This window comes from Stylophora pistillata, chromosome 14 (assembly GCF_964205215.1).
Source record: "Stylophora pistillata chromosome 14, jaStyPist1.2, whole genome shotgun sequence".
Classification (NCBI taxonomy): Eukaryota; Metazoa; Cnidaria; class Anthozoa; order Scleractinia; family Pocilloporidae; genus Stylophora; species Stylophora pistillata.
The window spans coordinates 837,063-856,082 of record NC_142532.1 but is presented as its reverse complement, the minus strand read 5'-3'; the positions used below and the strand labels follow the sequence as shown (position 1 = coordinate 856,082).

Here is a 19,020-nt window from a genome sequence, read left to right as displayed (position 1 = left end):
AGCCCCGCCCCCTCCCCCCCAATAAAAAACGTACCTTCCCTAACAAGGTAATTTGGTTATACCTACTAAGTTGAAATTGTAAATTGGCCATCGTAAAAGAGTTAAAAAGTTGACGTTTCGAGCGTTAGCCCTTCGTCAGAGCGAATGACGAAGGGCTAACGCTCGAAACGTCAGCTTTTTTTTACTCTTTACGGTGGCCAATTTACAATTACCTTTCCCTAGTGGGATTGGGAAGGGTTTACCCCTCACTGATCGAGGAGGACTGGGAAAAGACGCCCGCTACATTTCATTTCTTTATGTTCAATACGTTCATCTCTTGGGAGCTGATCCTTTCGACACTCTTCAACCGAGAATTAATGTACCTTCAATATTTGTTTGAAATCAGAATCTTGTATTTGCTACTCTACTTCTCAGCAAACGGGAGAGTTGCAAACTCCTGTTGGAAGAGATTGTGAATGAACAAAAACCATTTGCATCAACAAGATCGAACACAATTTGGCTGGCTGTCGGCATCTGGGGCAATTTAAGTCTTATTGCGCTTCTGCTTGTTGTTTTAACAATTTGATTAACAACAGGTTCTTCAGCTTGTTTGGTAATGTCTTACCTTCGTATTCTGGGTGGAACAGCTACCGTTAGCTTTAGTCTTTATGCATATTACAGGTTTCGTGACAATGGAAGACAGGTTTGTGGAATATGTCGATTTATTTCTGCTAAAAGAATCCGTTACAGTTGAGTGGGATTAAGTACATTTATGTTTGTTTTAAGTCATTGTATTCGACTCCACGTGCAAAAAATCCTAATTTTAGCAATGCAAACAGTTACCTCAGGTTATATTATATGACCGCCCGTGCAGCAAGGAATTATTGTTATTTCCAGCTGTGTTTTTATTTACACCAGTGCTGCAAGGGTGCGGCTTGAGCGGGTCTCAAGCATGCCATGTGAGCCCCTTCTTGTCCAAAGTAATTGATAATTAATGAGACTAAAACAAAATGCTTTACCTTAAAAGGCCAGTGTAAACACCATGAAATTCCTCTTCAATTCTGTAGGCACACAGTATTAGTACTAGGTTGAAACAGTCAACTTGCAAAACCTTACATTATTACTTCATATGAAGTGCTCTGAAACCATAGGTTGTTTCAAGTTCTATGTAGCAATATAAAAGCTGTTTGTTTCACATTTTAGTTATGTAAGATCTGGATCAAACTACATCAGAACTAACTATATCCTATCAAGTGATACCATTGAGCTAACTGCCTCCTGGTTAGCTCAATGGATAGAGTGCTGGACCGTAGTGCGTGAGGTCGAGGGTTTGAGCTCCGGCTGGACCAACACTCAGGGTATTAAAATAATTGAGAAGAATTTGCTACCTTTCTATAACGTCAAGAAATGGTTGGATATTCTAGTCTTCTCGGATAGGGATGAATAAATGGAGGTCCCATCTCCTGTAGGGTTAGGGGCAGGAGACGTTAATTTCCCGCGTACGAGATTTCTGTGTGATGGATGTCCTCCCCTGGGGTGGGATGGGTGGGTTTACTGGGCCCGCAGTAATTGGCGCAAGCTGTTGTGGTGTCCCTGCCGGTTGGTGAAGCTATTAAATAAATAAAATAAATAGATACTGAAATACTATTTGTCTAACAATAATGCCTAAATTCTCACAGCTTTAATTTTAAAAATTTATCAGGACCATAGATTTTTAACCCCTTAACTCCTAAGAGTGACATGCATCTGATTTCCTCTTATAATATCACCCCTGAATTACACATTAAGGTCAGGAGAATAAAGGAAATGATCACCAACAAAAAAAGCTCTTGATTGTTAAAATTCTCCTTGTCAGCATCTTAGGAAAGGGAAGGGTGTACCTTCAGACTTTCATTTGTTCAGACAAACGCCTTCAGACTTTCTTAATTATATTGTACAAGAGCTTGTTTTTTACCTGCTATTCAGGCTATCTGAGGAATATGTTTAGTTTCCGGTCTGTATCCTATAGTCTAAGCGGAAATTATATTGTGTCTACTGTTTACAAAAACTACTTCTTATGGTCTTCACTCCTTTTCATATATGGCTTTAAAACTATGGAACTCTCTTCTGGATTGTTTTAGAACGTCTGACTCTTCTGATTTCAAGCGCAAGATTCTACAGTATGACTCTTTTTGATATTTAAATTTTAGAATGTTACAATTTTACATTTTAGTAACATTTAGAGTTATACTTGTAACTCAAAGGTACTAGCTTATCTTTAGCTACTCCAAATTTGAAGTTAAATAAAGTATATGTAATTATGTATGTGTGTATGTACATCACAGTGTATAGAGAATAGTATGGTCTGAACATGCATACCAATATAAAGGAGCAAAGAGTTAACCTTGTATTAAACTCCTCTTTTGTTTAGAACCCTCTGTTGTCTGTGTCTGCGGCAGAGTCAGCAGTGGCACAGAGACAAAGTAATCCTTTGCCACCAAGATCAGACCAAATCAACTCCTTGAAGAACACACCAGAGTTTGATGTTTTGGTGATAGGAGGGGGTGCCACAGGATGTGGAGTAGCGCTTGATTCTGTCACAAGAGGTACTCATTTTAAATAACAGTTTATGGTCCAAATTTTATGCAAAGCAAATTATTTCAGGATGTATTTTTGAGGAAGAGTTAGTTCCTCACAGTGTGTTTGTGTGGATATATGCAGTTGCTTTAAGGGTTGCAGTTGTTGCCCTGTTATTCATTTTATTGTCAGATAAATGAATAAAGGGGATAAGTTTCTAAAGAAACTGTGGTGCTGCATAAGCATGGGTTATTACAAGAAAATTTGGTTTTATCGGCTGAGTTGATAATGTTGATAAGGAACATGTATACTGGCTGCAGTATACACAGATACGTATCTAATACCGCAGTTCAAAATATATGAACTTCATATATACATAGTAAACACAGAGTTAAAACTTTAAAAATTAAAAGCTGATGTTGGGAGCATTAGCCCTTTGTTAGAGGGAATGGTCAATTTTCTGTGGTTAGTTTTCCATAACACTTTGAAGAATACTGATCAATGTGGATTATTTCCCCAGGATTGAGTACAGCTTTGGTGGAATTGGATGACTTTTCCTCAGGCACAAGCAGTCGCAGCACCAAATTGATTCATGGCGGTGTACGATATCTGCAGAAAGCTATCATGAATTTTGACAGAGAGCAGGTCAGACCCGTGGATTCTTAGATAGAGAAAGTGATCATTTCTTCTTTATGTTAAGCTGCTTATCAAGTAGAACTAGTTTTGTTATCTTGATCTAACACCAAATTCTCTTAACTTATTTACAAGGATATGTCTAACAGGTAGAGGGGAGAATTAACAATCAGATCTTGGGATTTGAAGGGAAAAAAATTGTTTTTTTTTCCATTTACAGTACCGCCTGGTAAAAGAAGCATTACATGAGCGAGCAAACCTGTTGGCAATTGCTCCACACTTGTCTGCACCATTACCAATCATGTTACCTGTCTACAGGCAAGTAGCAAAGAGTGATATTGACATTTCTCCTTGAAAATCATGTCTCCCATAAGCAGAAATGTTTGTGAAAATATGAACATCATATATGTGAACTGCAGTTGAATAAATGAGTATGAGAGCAACCTTTGCAGTGATCAACACTACTTAAGCAGTAGTGAAAATAAGGCCTGAAAAAAATTCAGGCTTGTATGGATTTTGAACCCATGACCTCTGCGATACCAGTGCAATGCTCCACCAACTGAGCTACCAAGCCAACTGGGAGCTGGTCATTATGAGTAGTCTCAAAGAGTAACATTATGTTATCCTCCAATACTTAGTATTTGTAGCATTGGCAAGGTTGTACAATTTATTGTAATGAGCAATAGAGGATATTACATGGCTGCGCAGGGATACGAATTTTATCTTCGAGTGCTGAAAGTATCTCTCACTCGTTCGCTGTGCTCAATCGTGAGAGATACTTTCAGCACAAGAAGATTAAATTTGTATCCCCAAGCGGCCAAGTAATGTTCTGTTTATTATATAGATGCTGATGAAATTTCCACATAAAAGACAACTTTTTTTATTCATTTTCGAAACAGCAATTGGGTAATTATGGTGGTAACCATGGCCACACCAATATCCTCACACTTGAAAGATAAAAATAGTATCTTCACTGTGCGCGGTGAAGATATGATTTTTTAGTAAAAGGAGAAATCCTGGTATTTCATCAGTATCTATATAATGAATTAAGTTACTAAACATTTATGAATGTTTTGATCTAAAGGTGGTGGCAGCTTCCTTACTTCTGGGCTGGACTTAAGATGTATGATCTTGTGTCCGGTCGACAGCTTCTCAAGAGTAGCTATGTGGTAGGGAAACAGAGGGCCTTGGAACTTTTCCCAATGCTCAAGAAGGAGAAATTGTGTGGTGCAATTGTCTATTATGATGGTTAGTGAAGTATGTCTGTTGAGTAGAAGATGTTTTTACCAAATCATAATAGTAGTTAACCCTTAAATGGACCCTAAGAGTGACTAACATCTAATTTCTCCTTACAATATCACAACTGAATCAAACATTAAGGTCAGGAGAATAAAGCAAATGATCACCAACTAAAAAAAGCTCTTGATTGTTTAACAAATTCTCCTTGTCAGTACCTTAGGAAATGTATAGAGAACAGTATGGAGAGTACATGTTTGCATACTTGGCTGAAGTTAGGGTGTTAAAGGCTTAGTTACACTTTTCTGTTGATGTTAAGATTATCAAGATTGCACCCACAGGACAGCACAATGATGCAAGAATGAATCTTGCAATAGGCTTGACAGCTGTCAGACATGGAGCATCAGTTGCCAACCATGTGGAGGTCCTGTCTCTTCTTAAAAAGAGAGGTATGTTCAATGAGTTTTTGTATATTAGCCATCATTGTTGGACATTGAGAGGTTTTCAGCTTGGCACCACGTTGTCTGTTTCAGAAAAAAAAAAACAGGTCAATAACAAGAAAAAAACAAGAGGAGCATCCACTCCTTCTCAGACTTCTGCCAAAAGTCACTTGCTAGCTTCTATACAACTGAGAATCTGGTACAGGTAAATTGAAATGTGACCACAGAACTCAAATTTATGGACATTGTATTTCAGTGGAAGGTGCTGAGGAAGAAAGAGTTTGTGGAGCTCATGTGCGAGATTTGATTACTGGCGAAGAGTTTGACATAAAAGCCAAGTGTGTGGTGAATGCAACTGGTCCATTTACTGACGCCATCCGTAAGATGGATGAACCAACAGAAAAAAATATTTGTCAGCCAAGTGCAGGGGTGCATATTGTCCTCCCTGATTATTACAGGTATTGTGTCGACAGAACTCTACGACAGTCAACTATGTTAATGAGAAGCATGCAAAAATACTGCTCAGAAATTTTGTGTTTAAGGTAGTGCAGTTATCTTCTTCCACACATTAAACAGTGTCACAAGGAAGTACGGCTTAGTAGTTTTCCTTTCATTCATCATACACTAGGGTTTCATCCACAGACTTAACCCTTCATCTCGCATGAGGGACCAAGACGGAATTTTTTCTTACAATATCAGTACAACGTCAATCAGACAAGTGATGAGAACAAAGTAAAATATCAATGAAAGGGTTATAGCAGACACAATAATAAGTTCTCCGAACAGAAATCATAAGAATTGTATGGCAGACGGTTGGCAGAATTACCAAAGATTGTGGGAGCCACGGCACTGCGGCTTTCATGGAGGGTTTCGTTTTTAGACCTACAACCACGTAGTACAAACGTACCCGTACACAGTGAGGCTTCTCTGAATCAAAACAATTGTCTGTGTTAATCGTTTTGTTTCCATTTATCACAGTCCAGCAGATATGGGACTTCTAGACCCTGCTACAAGCGATGGGCGTGTAATTTTTTTCCTCCCATGGGAAGGTGAGCTGAAATTCTCTGCAGTGATTGAAAAGGTGAGTCAGTTTACTGCAGGGTAAACTTGAGCGGCAATTTTTTTCTATATTGTCGCAGGAAAGACGATAGCAGGCACTACAGATACACCAACAGAACTGTCATACAACCCTCTACCAAAAGAGGCCGAGATACAGTTTATTCTTAGCGAGATTAGACACTACCTGTGCCCAGACGTAGAAGGTGAGTAATTCCTATCAAACGGCAGTGTGGGGAAATTAAAGGGGGAGAGGGTAGGCGGGGGTTGGGGGGAAGGTGGGGGGAAGGTGGGGGGTAGGGGGTCACGACATTGTCTCGGCTACATGTAGCATTACAGGTTTTACTGAAGTGTCCACTTGGTCTCAGCCCGTAAGATGCAAAAGAAATTCACAAAGTGATTTCCAGTTATTTTGTATCTGGCGTTTGGTCAACAATGAGGGGATCTTTTTATCTCATGGTTACTCAATCACTTCTGTTGTAATATTCACTTAGCTTTATCACACGCATGGTCAATAACGCATGTTATCATATGCGATGAACTTTGCAATGTACCTCACGTGTGGAGAATAACATCTGTTATAGTATCTAGATGTCTTTATCTCATCTTGGTTCAATAATGTATGTATTGCATAATGCACTTTCTTTCAGTTCGCCGTGGAGATGTTCTAGCGGCCTGGAGCGGGATTCGGCCCTTGGTTATCGACCCCAACTCTGAAAACACAGAATCCATCGCTCGCAACCATATTATTCTAGTTAGCAAAAGTGGACTGGTTACCATAGCCGGCGGCAAATGGACAACTTACCGATCCATGGCCCTGGAAACGATGGAGGCTGCTATAAAAGCGTGCGGGCTCACACCAGCTAGGGAGTGTCAAACAGACGGACTTTTTCTTGAGGGAGGGGAGGGTTATTCACCGAATGACTTCATACGACTTGTGCAAGACTTTGGTCTCGAAGTGGAGGTTGGTAAAATTCACCTAAGTGCTCTTGAAAGTCAGGAGTGACTTGCACCATTTCCAAGGAGAGTTTCTTTGTTTATCTCTCGTAACTTTTTCATATTATGTTCCTATACAGATTGCGAAACATCTCTCCCACACTTACGGCGATAAAGCAACGGAAGTAGCCAAACTTGCTAACATCACCGGGCGTCGTTGGCCAGTTTTAGGGAAACGCCTCTTAGAGCAATTTCCGTACATTGAGGCAGAAATAAAATACGCCGTGCAGGAGTACGCGTGTACTGTGGTTGATTTCCTCGCCCGAAGAACGCGTCTAGCGTTTCTAAACGCGCAGGCTGCCGCAGACGCCATTCCGAAGATTGCCGATATCATGGCGAAGGAACTAAAGTGGTCCAAAACCAAGAAGGAGGTAATCGATGAATAAACGGAAGAAAGACTTTTTTGCACTCTTGGGTAAAACCCTATTGCACGAGAATTGGAAGAAAACCCATAATCAAAAAACTAAGTCCTCCTATCTTTTCATTTTCGTTCCATTTTTAAGGACGTTTACTTTAGAATGCAACGCTTAGACAGCTTTAAACTCCTACTGGGTGATCCTTTTCCCAAACCAACTTTTGCCTGTCACGAAATTTTCAGCTGAAATCCCTTCAACCCTGAACACCTTAACAGTAAGTATGCATATTCCCATCTGTTCGTCTGTCTTCCAATAGAGCACGAGTAAGAACCAATCAAATTGAAACATTTCACTTTGCAGGCTGAGATAGCAGACGCTAACAAGTTTCTCGAAGCCATGGGATTAGAAGTTCTCGACAACGTTCGACGCGTGGAGGTCAATTTCAAAGAGGCCGAAGTCAAAGAATACGAAAAAATTTTCCAAAAAGCCAACAAATCAAAGCAAGGGTGTGTGACCTCAGTCGACTTAAGGAACATGTTGAAAACAATGGGTGAAGATGTATCAGAGGAACATCTCCATGAAGTCATAGCAGAGGTGGATACCAACAGAAATTCTTGTGTCGAACTGGATGAGTTTTTGCAGGTAAAAAAGTATTTTCAGTCAACCAACCGTTTACGTCCCAACATCAGTGGGCATATTCCTCATAGCAATTTTAATACATTCCCTAAGATGCTCACAACGAGAATTTGTTTAACAATCAAGAGCTTCTTTAGTTGGTGATCATTTTCTTTATTCACGTGGCCTTAAATGCCCGCTTCAGGGGTGATATTGTAATGAGAAATTACATGTTTGTCACTCTTAAGGGGCTAGAGGGTTCAGGATTATTCATGCCGTTTCGTTCAAACTGTTTCTTCCCATGTTTATCGACTCATTATTTCGTTCTTTAGTCCGTTCAATATTTCATTTATTCGTTCGTTATTCCTTTTCATTTCTCTTTGAAAATCAGGTTCTCATTTTTTCTTACAAGGCCTCCTACTTCCCATTTTCTCTTCTCCTACCTCATTAAATCTTTGATGATGTCCCATCCAAACATACAGATCTTAACGCCAGCGAGGTCCATGCGAATTGTAACTTTTCTCTGAAAAAAGCTCTCGGTGCAGCTGTTACAGTGATAATATCTGATGCAATACTTACTTCTAGCTACTTGCATCAAGAGCTGAAAGAATTACTATTTATTTCTTTGCTTCAGGTTATGAGCGCTATCAAGACCGGAGCTGTCGCCAACAATCGTTTTGCCGTCATTATAGATCGTCATCATAAACATTTGACACGTGAGATTCCCGTGGATCGTAGCGGCGGCGGGCTATGACGTCGTCGGTTAATTCTTTGAGCCAGTGCGCCTTTTTTCGGTGCCAAATTACCCCGCGATTTATTACTGACCATTCACTTCAGTGGTAAAGTGCGGTGACCGCGTAAATATGTAGCCAATCAGGCACTTTTTTTCTTTACTGAAATAATAGGGAAATAAATCAGGAAAGAATGGAAAATTAGCAAATTATGTGAACAAGGGGAACGAAATCCTTAGAACATAGGATGTCGCATGAAATCACCAATTTCACGTCAGTCGATGAAATACAAATTTTTGTACACAACGTAATAAGCGTAAAATTTTACGTGCGACCTACGGTCATACAAGGGAGGAAGAAAACTGTTTTGTTTCTGAACAAGAAGAGTTTTTCTCGATTAAACTATAATTTTATTAATTAATCAACCATAATATGAATGGTGATAAGTTAAATAGTTATGTTATTCTGCTCTAAACATGCCTTTTTCTCCTCTTCCGAATAACAAAAGCACAGTTTTTTCTTTTCATTTGATTTTGGGCTCTCACTTTCATTTCTTTGGTAATGATTAGAGATTGGTTGTGGTATGTTATGGCTCGTCTAGAATCACTGAGGAGAAGATAAGTGACTTCAAGTTTTCTGAACACCTTTCCTTCTGTAGCCCGATCACACATTTCTTTGGAAATAATTAAAGAATGGTTGTAGTGTGTCACAGCTTCTTTACAATCCCCGAGGCGATCATAGGCGTCGCAGGCGGAACACATCTTGTTCTTTAGCCCAATCACCCATTTCTTTGCTAATAATAAGAGACTGGCTGTAGTGTGTCACTGCTTCTCTACAATCCCCGAGGCACTCATAGGCGTCGCCAAGCAGGCGGAACACATCTCCTGTAGCCCCATCATCCATTTCTTTGGAAAATATCAAAATCTCCGAACACCTTTCCTTCTCCAGCCCTATCGCCCTTTTCTTTAGCAAACATTAGAGATTGGTGGTGGTATGTTAAGGCTTCTTTTAAATCACCGAGGCCATGATAAGCGATGCAAAGCGTGGCGACTATGCAGCCTGTGCAATTTCAGGCGTCTTCGTGCTTGGCAATATTAAGACCGTATAGTAAGTAATCTTATATATGCACGATCCTTCGCAGTAAACTGCTCCCAGTTGGCTTGTTAGCTCAATTGGTAGAGCGCTGCACTAGTATCGCAGAGGTCAGTGGTTCGAATCCCGTTCAGGCCTGAAAATTTTTTTCAGGTCTGATACACTATTGCTCAAATAGTGCTTTACTGCGAAGGATCGTGCATATATACGTTTCATAACCGCAGTTCATACATATGTTCATATGTTTGTTGTTGTTTGAGTAAGTAATCTGTAGCTTGTTTGAATCACCATGCACAGCATACACTACACCGAGTCCCATGCAGGCAAATATTTCTGTCTCCTTGTCTTCGCGCCCATTTCTTGCCTCTGCGTCTTAGTGCTTGACAATATAAAGACATTGCAGTAAGTTGTCTCTTGCTTGTTTGAAATCATCAAGCTGAAAATACGCTGCACCGAGTCCGACGTACGCCTCCATTTCTGCCTCCTTGTCACCACTGTGTTTTGCATCGATGAGAGCTTGCTTCATTATCTCTATATTGGGTTAGAAGTTTTTGCTGCCATGTTTCAACTTGTGCCTCAACCAGTAAAAGTCTTAAAGGAAAGATACAATGAAGTGTTGTGGGCATGCGTTCATGATCAGGTTTAAAGTTGACTCGGCAGAAGATTAAACTCTAAAAAGAAACCTTCAATCAGCGGCTACTTCATAATCAGAGAAAAGGCATCCTCGTAATGAAGGCAACAGATTCAAAAGCTTCTTTTTTCTTTTAGGAGATTTCCCCCGACTTAAGTGTCTTTAAAGACAGATTGTACTTTTTTAATCTGCTGAATTCCGGGGAGGTTCTAATACAGAACTTACAAATAAGAGGAGCTATTAGAAGAAACTTGTGATTAGGTGAACTTCACGTTACCGAGAATTTAAATAACCAGAAACATGTGAAAAACATGTCGTGATTCTGTGCTTCGCCACAGTCAAGAGTTTCATTAAAAAATTATAACCGCCTTTAATGAACTACAGCACCCCTCTACGTAGCAATATCTCAACGTTAAACAAAGGATAAAAATGTAAACAGCTTTTCAGCTTGTTACTTACCAACGATGAAAAAACTCGAGTTCCAAAGAACTGAAATGCAAGACCAGAAACTGCCAAGTAGACAACCAACAATTCACTTTAGGTAACTCTCAAATGATCACAGTTTTATATTGTCGATTTTGGAAAGTGAAAAACATGTTTTTGTCGAAAAAACCCCATCATTACTTTATTTTAGAGATAATGTTCACTATTTTAGTTTCTTATTTTAGTGATGTTTCCTTCCATTATTGTGATGATCTGAAAATGAATGCAAACATATTCATTGGTGAATTCGGATTTAGGAACTGAAACTGCCCGCGTAAACAGAGAGGAATATTGCACGTTTAAACCTTCTCACTAACATCATTACATTCTTCAGCCAATAAGTGATGAGAATATGCCTAAGTATTATCGCAAGTGTGGTGTATTTATTTAACACCAAATTCCCGTTACCATTTTGTAAGGAAATGTGAGTAGCTAGTAAGGAGAATTTCGAATCAGATTTGGGACTCAAAGCAAAGAAAATACAAACTAATATAAGAGTGGTTGGGTTCGGAGAGCTTGTTGATTCAGCGATCTCAAAAGTTGCACAGCAGTTGTCTTGTATATTCACAAAACACTTGATTTGATTTGGTAGAAAATGTCGCAACGAGACAACATCGAAAGTCGGTACAGCCAGGTTTGAAAGAATTTGGAGATAATTCAGAATATCAATGAGTTGACTTATTTTTAAAAGCGGAATGTTTGAGAAATGTTTTCATTTTCGGTTAGATTCAAAACATGTAGCCACGGCTACCATAGCTTCGTTTTGCCATAGGATCAGCCGGCGAGGTTAGACGTAAATTCTTTTAGGTACAATCTCACAAACGAAAACTAACCAAACATATACTAGCGACAAAATATGAAATAAATGTACCAGAATTACGTATAATTCACGTGATCACATGGATGTTCAGTATGAAAATTGGATGCGTACTTCTATTTCGAAGAGATTCGTCATTCCCCACTCCGGAAAAATGTCGCCGACTTCCTTGATTTCTGTTTAATTTCCTAGAAAATAGCGAGCGCACAGAAGAAAATATAGCCTTTTGTAACACAATCTTATCCGAAACATCAATCTTAGCCAAACAGCAAGAACATACAGATGGGGAAATGACACCTATAAAACTGATCCTTATTATCGCAAAGGAAAGTCGTCAAGAGATATCCTAATGAGAGCTAAACTCTGAGGGTACAAGATTAAAAGCTCGAGCGAACAGAAGGGGACGCGCAGACTCATCAACACTTTTCAACGGTCGACTGCCTTTTGCCTTCCGGCTTTCCGGCGTGTCGCCTCACGCACGGTAGAGGTTTTCATGGATCAAGTGACTCTTTCAGTGCTCTAATTAAACTGTCCATCGTTCAAAGATCAAAATAGAAGATTTACCACACAACACTCGCGATTAGTTAATTTTCCTCCAATGCGACACAACACGCTAAACGCAACAATGGGCCTTTTCACTCCATAAAAGAGTCTCAAACACCATCACTTAAAATGTGTAAAATATTTGTACCGTTGGAGCGCGTTTGAGCCCGTTTGGCCAAACTGTTGGAGAAGGATCAAAAAGGCCATACAAATCTTTGAAAGGCTTCAAACTACTATGACGTACAACGAATTTCACCTCGTAAAACCGGTCTCAAATTACATGCTAAATAACAGTGCTTGCGTTTGTCCTTGAGAACGATAGAATACGCGATAAATACGTTCGAAAGATACTTCTACACATTCAGAATATATCAAATTATATTTATCTGTACTGAAAGGAAAAAGAAACGGCCTAACTTGTAGGGAATGTTCAGTCAAAATCTTCCGATTCCTGCCGCTTTTACCACCATATTAAAACTAGTAACGCTACCACAATGCAATGTAATCGGAGTGCGCACATCGCCTGGAGTTGGGTCATAATAGGAACTGTTTGAAATCACTAATTTGAGTTTCTTACCCTAGTTCTTCCTGCGAAATAAATATAGAAATTATGAGATTTAAAAGTGGTGACGTGTAAACATTTTGGATCAAATGAAAACAAAATAAAAATTTTACTTTATTATTAATTAATTTCTTGAGGTAAGTTACAAGAGGTTTGATAATTGCGAGGAGAATAACGCGGTAATAAAGATTTAATACATCATTATCATGAGAAGGTGCGTAGCTGGGGCAAGGCTGAATATCTATATCTTATATGAGAACGATCCTTCGCAGTAAAGCACTATTTGAGCAATAGTGAAAATCAGACCTGAAAAAAATTTCAGGCCTGTACGGGATTCGAACCACTGACCTCTGCGATACTAGTGCAGCGCTCTACCAATTGAGCTAACGAGCCAACTGGGAGCAGGCCATCAAATTAATTCGATATAAACCCGTAGATGATAAATCAAACAACAACAAACATATGAAACATATGTGTGAACTGCGGTTATGAGACGTATATGAGAACGATCCTTCGCAGTAAAGCACTATTTGAGCAATAGTGAAAATCAGACCTGAAAAAAATTTCAGGCCTGTACGGGATTCGAACCACTGACCTCTGCGATACTAGTGCAGCGCTCTACCAATTGAGCTAACAAGCCAACTGGGAGCAGGCCATCAAATTAATTCGATATAAACCCGTAGATGATAAATCAAACAACAACAAACATATGAAACATATGTGTGAACTGCGGTTATGAGACGTATATGAGAACGATCCTTCGCAGTAAAGCACTATTTGAGCAATAGTGAAAATCAGACCTGAAAAAAATTTCAGGCCTGTACGGGATTCGAACCACTGACCTCTGCGATACTAGTGCAGCGCTCTACCAATTGAGCTAACAAGCCAACTGGGAGCAGGCCATCAAATTAATTCGATATAAACCCGTAGATGATAAATCAAACAACAACAAACATATGAAACATATGTGTGAACTGCGGTTATGAGACGTATATGAGAACGATCCTTCGCAGTAAAGCACTATTTGAGCAATAGTGAAAATCAGACCTGAAAAAAATTTCAGGCCTGTACGGGATTCGAACCACTGACCTCTGCGATACTAGTGCAGCGCTCTACCAATTGAGCTAACAAGCCAACTGGGAGCAGGCCATCAAATTAATTCGATATAAACCCGTAGATGATAAATCAAACAACAACAAACATATGAAACATATGTGTGAACTGCGGTTATGAGACGTATATGAGAACGATCCTTCGCAGTAAAGCACTATTTGAGCAATAGTGAAAATCAGACCTGAAAAAAATTTCAGGCCTGTAGGGGATTCGAACCACTGAACCACTGCTCAATTGGTAGAGCGCTGCACTAGTATCGCAGAGGTCAGTGGTTCGAATCCCGTACAGGCCTGAAATTTTTTTCAGGTCTGATTTTCACTATTGCTCAAATAGTGCTTTACTGCGAAGGATCGTTCTCATATACGTCTCATAACCGCAGTTCACACATATGTTTCATATGTTTGTTGTTGTTTGATTTATCATCTACGGGTTTATATCGAATTAATTTGATGGCCTGCTCCCAGTTGGCCTGTTAGCTCAATTGGTAGAGCGCTGCACTAGTATCGCAGAGGTCAGTGGTTCGAATCCCGTACAGGCCTGAAATTTTTTTCAGGTCTGATTTTCACTATTGCTCAAATAGTGCTTTACTGCGAAGGATCGTTCTCATATACGTCTCATAACCGCAGTTCACACATATGTTTCATATGTTTGTTGTTGTTTGATTTATCATCTACGGGTTTATATCGAATTAATTTGATGGCCTGCTCCCAGTTGGCTTGTTAGCTCAATTGGTAGAGCGTTGCACTAGTATCGCAGAGGTCAGTGGTTCGAATCCCGTACAGGCCTGAAATTTTTTTCAGGTCTGATTTTCACTATTGCTCAAATAGTGCTTTACTGCGAAGGATCGTTCTCATATACGTCTCATAACCGCAGTTCACACATATGTTTCATATGTTTGTTGTTGTTTGATTTATCATCTACGGGTTTATATCGAATTAATTTGATGGCCTGCTCCCAGTTGGCTTGTTAGCTCAATTGGTAGAGCGTTGCACTAGTATCGCAGAGGTCAGTGGTTCGAATCCCGTACAGGCCTGAAATTTTTTTCAGGTCTGATTTTCACTATTGCTCAAATAGTGCTTTACTGCGAAGGATCGTTCTCATATACGTCTCATAACCGCAGTTCACACATATGTTTCATATGTTTGTTGTTGTTTGATTTATCATCTACGGGTTTATATCGAATTAATTTGATGGCCTGCTCCCAGTTGGCTTGTTAGCTCAATTGGTAGAGCGTTGCACTAGTATCGCAGAGGTCAGTGGTTCGAATCCCGTACAGGCCTGAAATTTTTTTCAGGTCTGATTTTCACTATTGCTCAAATAGTGCTTTACTGCGAAGGATCGTTCTCATATACGTCTCATAACCGCAGTTCACACATATGTTTCATATGTTTGTTGTTGTTTGATTTATCATCTACGGGTTTATATCGAATTAATTTGATGGCCTGCTCCCAGTTGGCTTGTTAGCTCAATTGGTAGAGCGTTGCACTAGTATCGCAGAGGTCAGTGGTTCGAATCCCGTACAGGCCTGAAATTTTTTTCAGGTCTGATTTTCACTATTGCTCAAATAGTGCTTTACTGCGAAGGATCGTTCTCATATACGTCTCATAACCGCAGTTCACACATATGTTTCATATGTTTGTTGTTGTTTGATTTATCATCTACGGGTTTATATCGAATTAATTTGATGGCCTGCTCCCAGTTGGCTTGTTAGCTCAATTGGTAGAGCGCTGCACTGGTATCGCAGAGGTCAGTGGTTCGAATCCCGTACAGGCCTGAAATTTTTTTCAGGTCTGATTTTCACTATTGCGCAAATAGTGCTTTACTGCGAAGGATCGTTCTCATATACGTCTCATAACCGCAGTTCACACATATGTTTCATATGTTTGTTGTTGTTTATCTATATCTTATTAACCAAGCGCGAGGGCCGTACTGAGAGAATATCGGCCCGAGGTCTTGACAGTACGGACCTCGCTGCGCTCGGTCCGTACAAGAAAGACCGAGGGCCAATATTCTTCCAGTACGGTCCCGAGCAAGCTTAGTTAATAAGAGATTTATTACACGACTGAAGTTCAAAGGGAGACAAGTGCGGTATCATTCGAGACCATTCGAGACAGTGCCCGGTCCAATAATGAGAGAATATTGACCGGCAATAGAGCATTTTGATTGGTTGATTTTAGTTATTGGCCCTCTGACTTCCCGAGTCGTGTAATAAATCGTTTGTAACAACGCTACGCAATAACAATTTCATTTCCGAACCGCGTACTTTTCAGTAAATTTAACGACAGCCATTTCAACTTTACAGCTATCAGTAAGTTTTTGAAACGTTCTATAATATGCAAGCTTACATAATCACAAATTGCCGCTTTTGACATCGATTACGTCAGTTTTTTGTAATCAACGAAACCATTTGGTCCTACTAAAAATGTTGTCGCACTGTACAGTTTGTATATCTTTACTAGGCCGGAATCCGTATATCAATATTTTGGCAGTCAACTACATTTTAAAAATAGTCACCATCCTTCACGTGTCTTTGTAAGCAATAACTTATACGCTTGAATCGATATTTGTTCAGAAAACAATACCTGAGGAAAAATAATCAAACACATGGCCACACCGAATGTGTGCTGCTTCGTTTATCGTCTTCTGATTTCCTTAAACGGTTTCTTTAACCACAAGGGGCCCATACAAGCGGCGTGTCCAGTTGTTTGTTCGAAATATAAAGAAATGTATGCGAGAATATTAAGAGTCGTAATATCGTAAACTTATATCAAGGAATGTCTATGTTAAGGCTCAAAATAAATGTAAACCTATCTCACTTGCTGTGTATTGTCGTTTCTGTGGTTCTAAATGGCGAATTTGAGCGATTTGGTAGATTTAGCGTTGAGTGTTGCTTTACTGTATAAGTTCCTTGAATTCAGTTTCGTAGTGTAGTGATGTCACGAATGTAATGATTAAAAAAAAAGAGAAAACAAACAACCGAAGTTTACAAGTAACAAAATCGACTATTTTGATCAGGCCCCAGATTTGTAATTACGCAATTTGGAAAGGGTTTTTAAGCAAGGTAAAAATTATTCACCGGCAGATGCAAAAAGAAAGATAAAAACCACTCACCTTTATTTTTGTCAAAACTGCGTCATGACATCCTCGGACATAAACTATGTAATGCACTTTTACCGTAACACTATGATGTTCCCCTTCAAAACGAAGGGGAAGAAAGCAGTATGTTTGCTTTGAGACTTGCTTATATGTACCTTTGTCGCAAAAGAAATTGTTTCAATAAAATTTGAGTTAGAACGAGTCATACTCAAAAGATAACTTTCAAATATTTTTAACTGGTGTATTTTTTAAAAAAATTTGACTAGGCATAGTTTAAAAATTGGATTCTGACGAAAACGTGGCTTTAAAAAAATCGATGTTTACAACGGGGCTTAGCGACAAAACAATTTTCTCCGTTTTTCTTCCTTTTGTCATTGGATTGAATTCGCAATTCTCCATTCTAGCTGTCACACAGTATAAAAAAGTTAAAAGAATTTGTTGTTATATCAGGGGCCGACCATTTAACCTTTGAAGAGGGGGGGGGGGGGTGGATGATTTCTGGTCATCAAGAAATTTTTTTTCTAGAAATCTGCTGTGCAGGATATTTTTTTCCGTTCTAAATGCCATTTTTCTTCTGTTACATTTGGGCTGCATGCAATGTTTTTCTTCCAACAAGCGCTTGCAGAAAATTTTTTTTCAAAATCACCCAACCTTCCCCCCCCCCTCGAGAGTTAAATGGTCGGCCCCTAAACAACCTCTAGCTGTATTTTCTTTTTTTACTACCTAATCACCACTGTTGGGAGTTAATTCTTAATCTTAGATTTGAAGCTGATTAAATCGTACTTTGCCGACGAAATTTTGCTTCCGCGACAAAAACAACCCTGCCATTTTCATATTTGTCCCTTGAAAATCCTTATAACGAATTCTGAGCGATTTCTAGAAATCACAGTCATTCTCTAATCTCAATTTGCTCAGTGTTTTCATGAAAAGAGAATATATCTGAAATAACATTATGATAAAACAATTGAAAACTATAAGTGCAGTAATCGTTTCATGTTGTTCTCTTGGAGCATTTCTAAAATGGTACATTATTTTCTGGTGAGGCTTTCGACTATACTGCAAAAATAAAGAAAAAGTCTGCGCTTTAATCAGCAAGTGCAGTGTTAGGATGAAAACTTTACTTTCCACTTGACCCGATAAAAATGCTTCCTTCTGAAAAATACTCGTGTTGACGAAGGTTATAATTAGGTGTGAGTCATAATAGAAACTGTATGAAATCACTAATTTCAGTTTGAGATACAATGAACTATATGAAGTTCATATATTTTGAACTGCGGTATTAGATACATATGATGTACGATCCTCGCAGTAGATAGCGCTATTTAAGCAATAGCGAAAATCAGACCTGAAAAAAATCAGGCCTGTACGGGATTCGAACCACCGACCTCTGCGATACTAGTGCAGCGCTCTACCAATTGAGCTAATAAGCCAACTGGGAGCAGGCCGTTAAGTTGATTCGTAATAAACCCGTGAAAGTGATAAATGAGATACAATGAAATATATGAAGATATATTTACAATGAAGATATATTTACAAAAGATACAATGAAATATATGAATCAGACCTGAAAAAAATCAGGCCTGTAAGGCCTGTATCGCAGAGGTCGGTGGTTCGAATCCCGTACAGGCCTGATTTTTTTTTTCAGGCCTGATTTTCGCTATTGCTTAAATAGCGCTATCTACTGCGAGGATCGTACATCATATGTAATTTCAGTTTCTTACACCAGTTCTTCCTGCAAAATAAATATGGAAATTATGAGATTTAAATGGAGTGACATCCAAACATTTTGAACCAAAAGAGAACAAAATAAAAATTTCTTATGACAAAAACCTTTTTAATTTCTTGAGATAAGTTACAAGAGCTATAATAATTACAAGGAGAATAACGCGGTAAAGAATAACCCACTCCAGATTTAATACATCATTATCATGAAAAGGTGTGTTGCTGGGATAACTCAAAATGAATTGTTTGTAATAACGCTACGCAATAACAATTTCGTTTTCGAATCGCGTAATTTTCAGTAAACTTACAATTACAATTTTACAATTACAATTTATCACTTATAGAGCGCTATTTACAATGACA

General features: G+C 39.1%; 1 protein-coding gene across 1 annotated transcript; it reads left to right on the top strand.

Moving 5' to 3' along the window:
- Positions 1 to 278: 278 nt before the first annotated feature.
- LOC111338371 (glycerol-3-phosphate dehydrogenase, mitochondrial) lies at positions 279 to 9,019 on the top strand. Its single transcript, XM_022944852.2, has 13 exons — positions 279 to 682; positions 2,390 to 2,564; positions 3,056 to 3,180; positions 3,389 to 3,486; positions 4,253 to 4,416; positions 4,746 to 4,853; positions 5,101 to 5,302; positions 5,823 to 5,893; positions 5,984 to 6,106; positions 6,551 to 6,864; positions 6,977 to 7,267; positions 7,613 to 7,894; positions 8,502 to 9,019. The coding sequence occupies exons 1-13, from the start codon at positions 596 to 598 to the stop codon at positions 8,619 to 8,621; spliced, it is 2,160 nt and encodes a 719-aa protein (XP_022800587.1). The 5' UTR covers positions 279 to 595; the 3' UTR covers positions 8,622 to 9,019.
- The last annotated feature ends 10,001 nt before the right edge of the window (positions 9,020 to 19,020 follow it).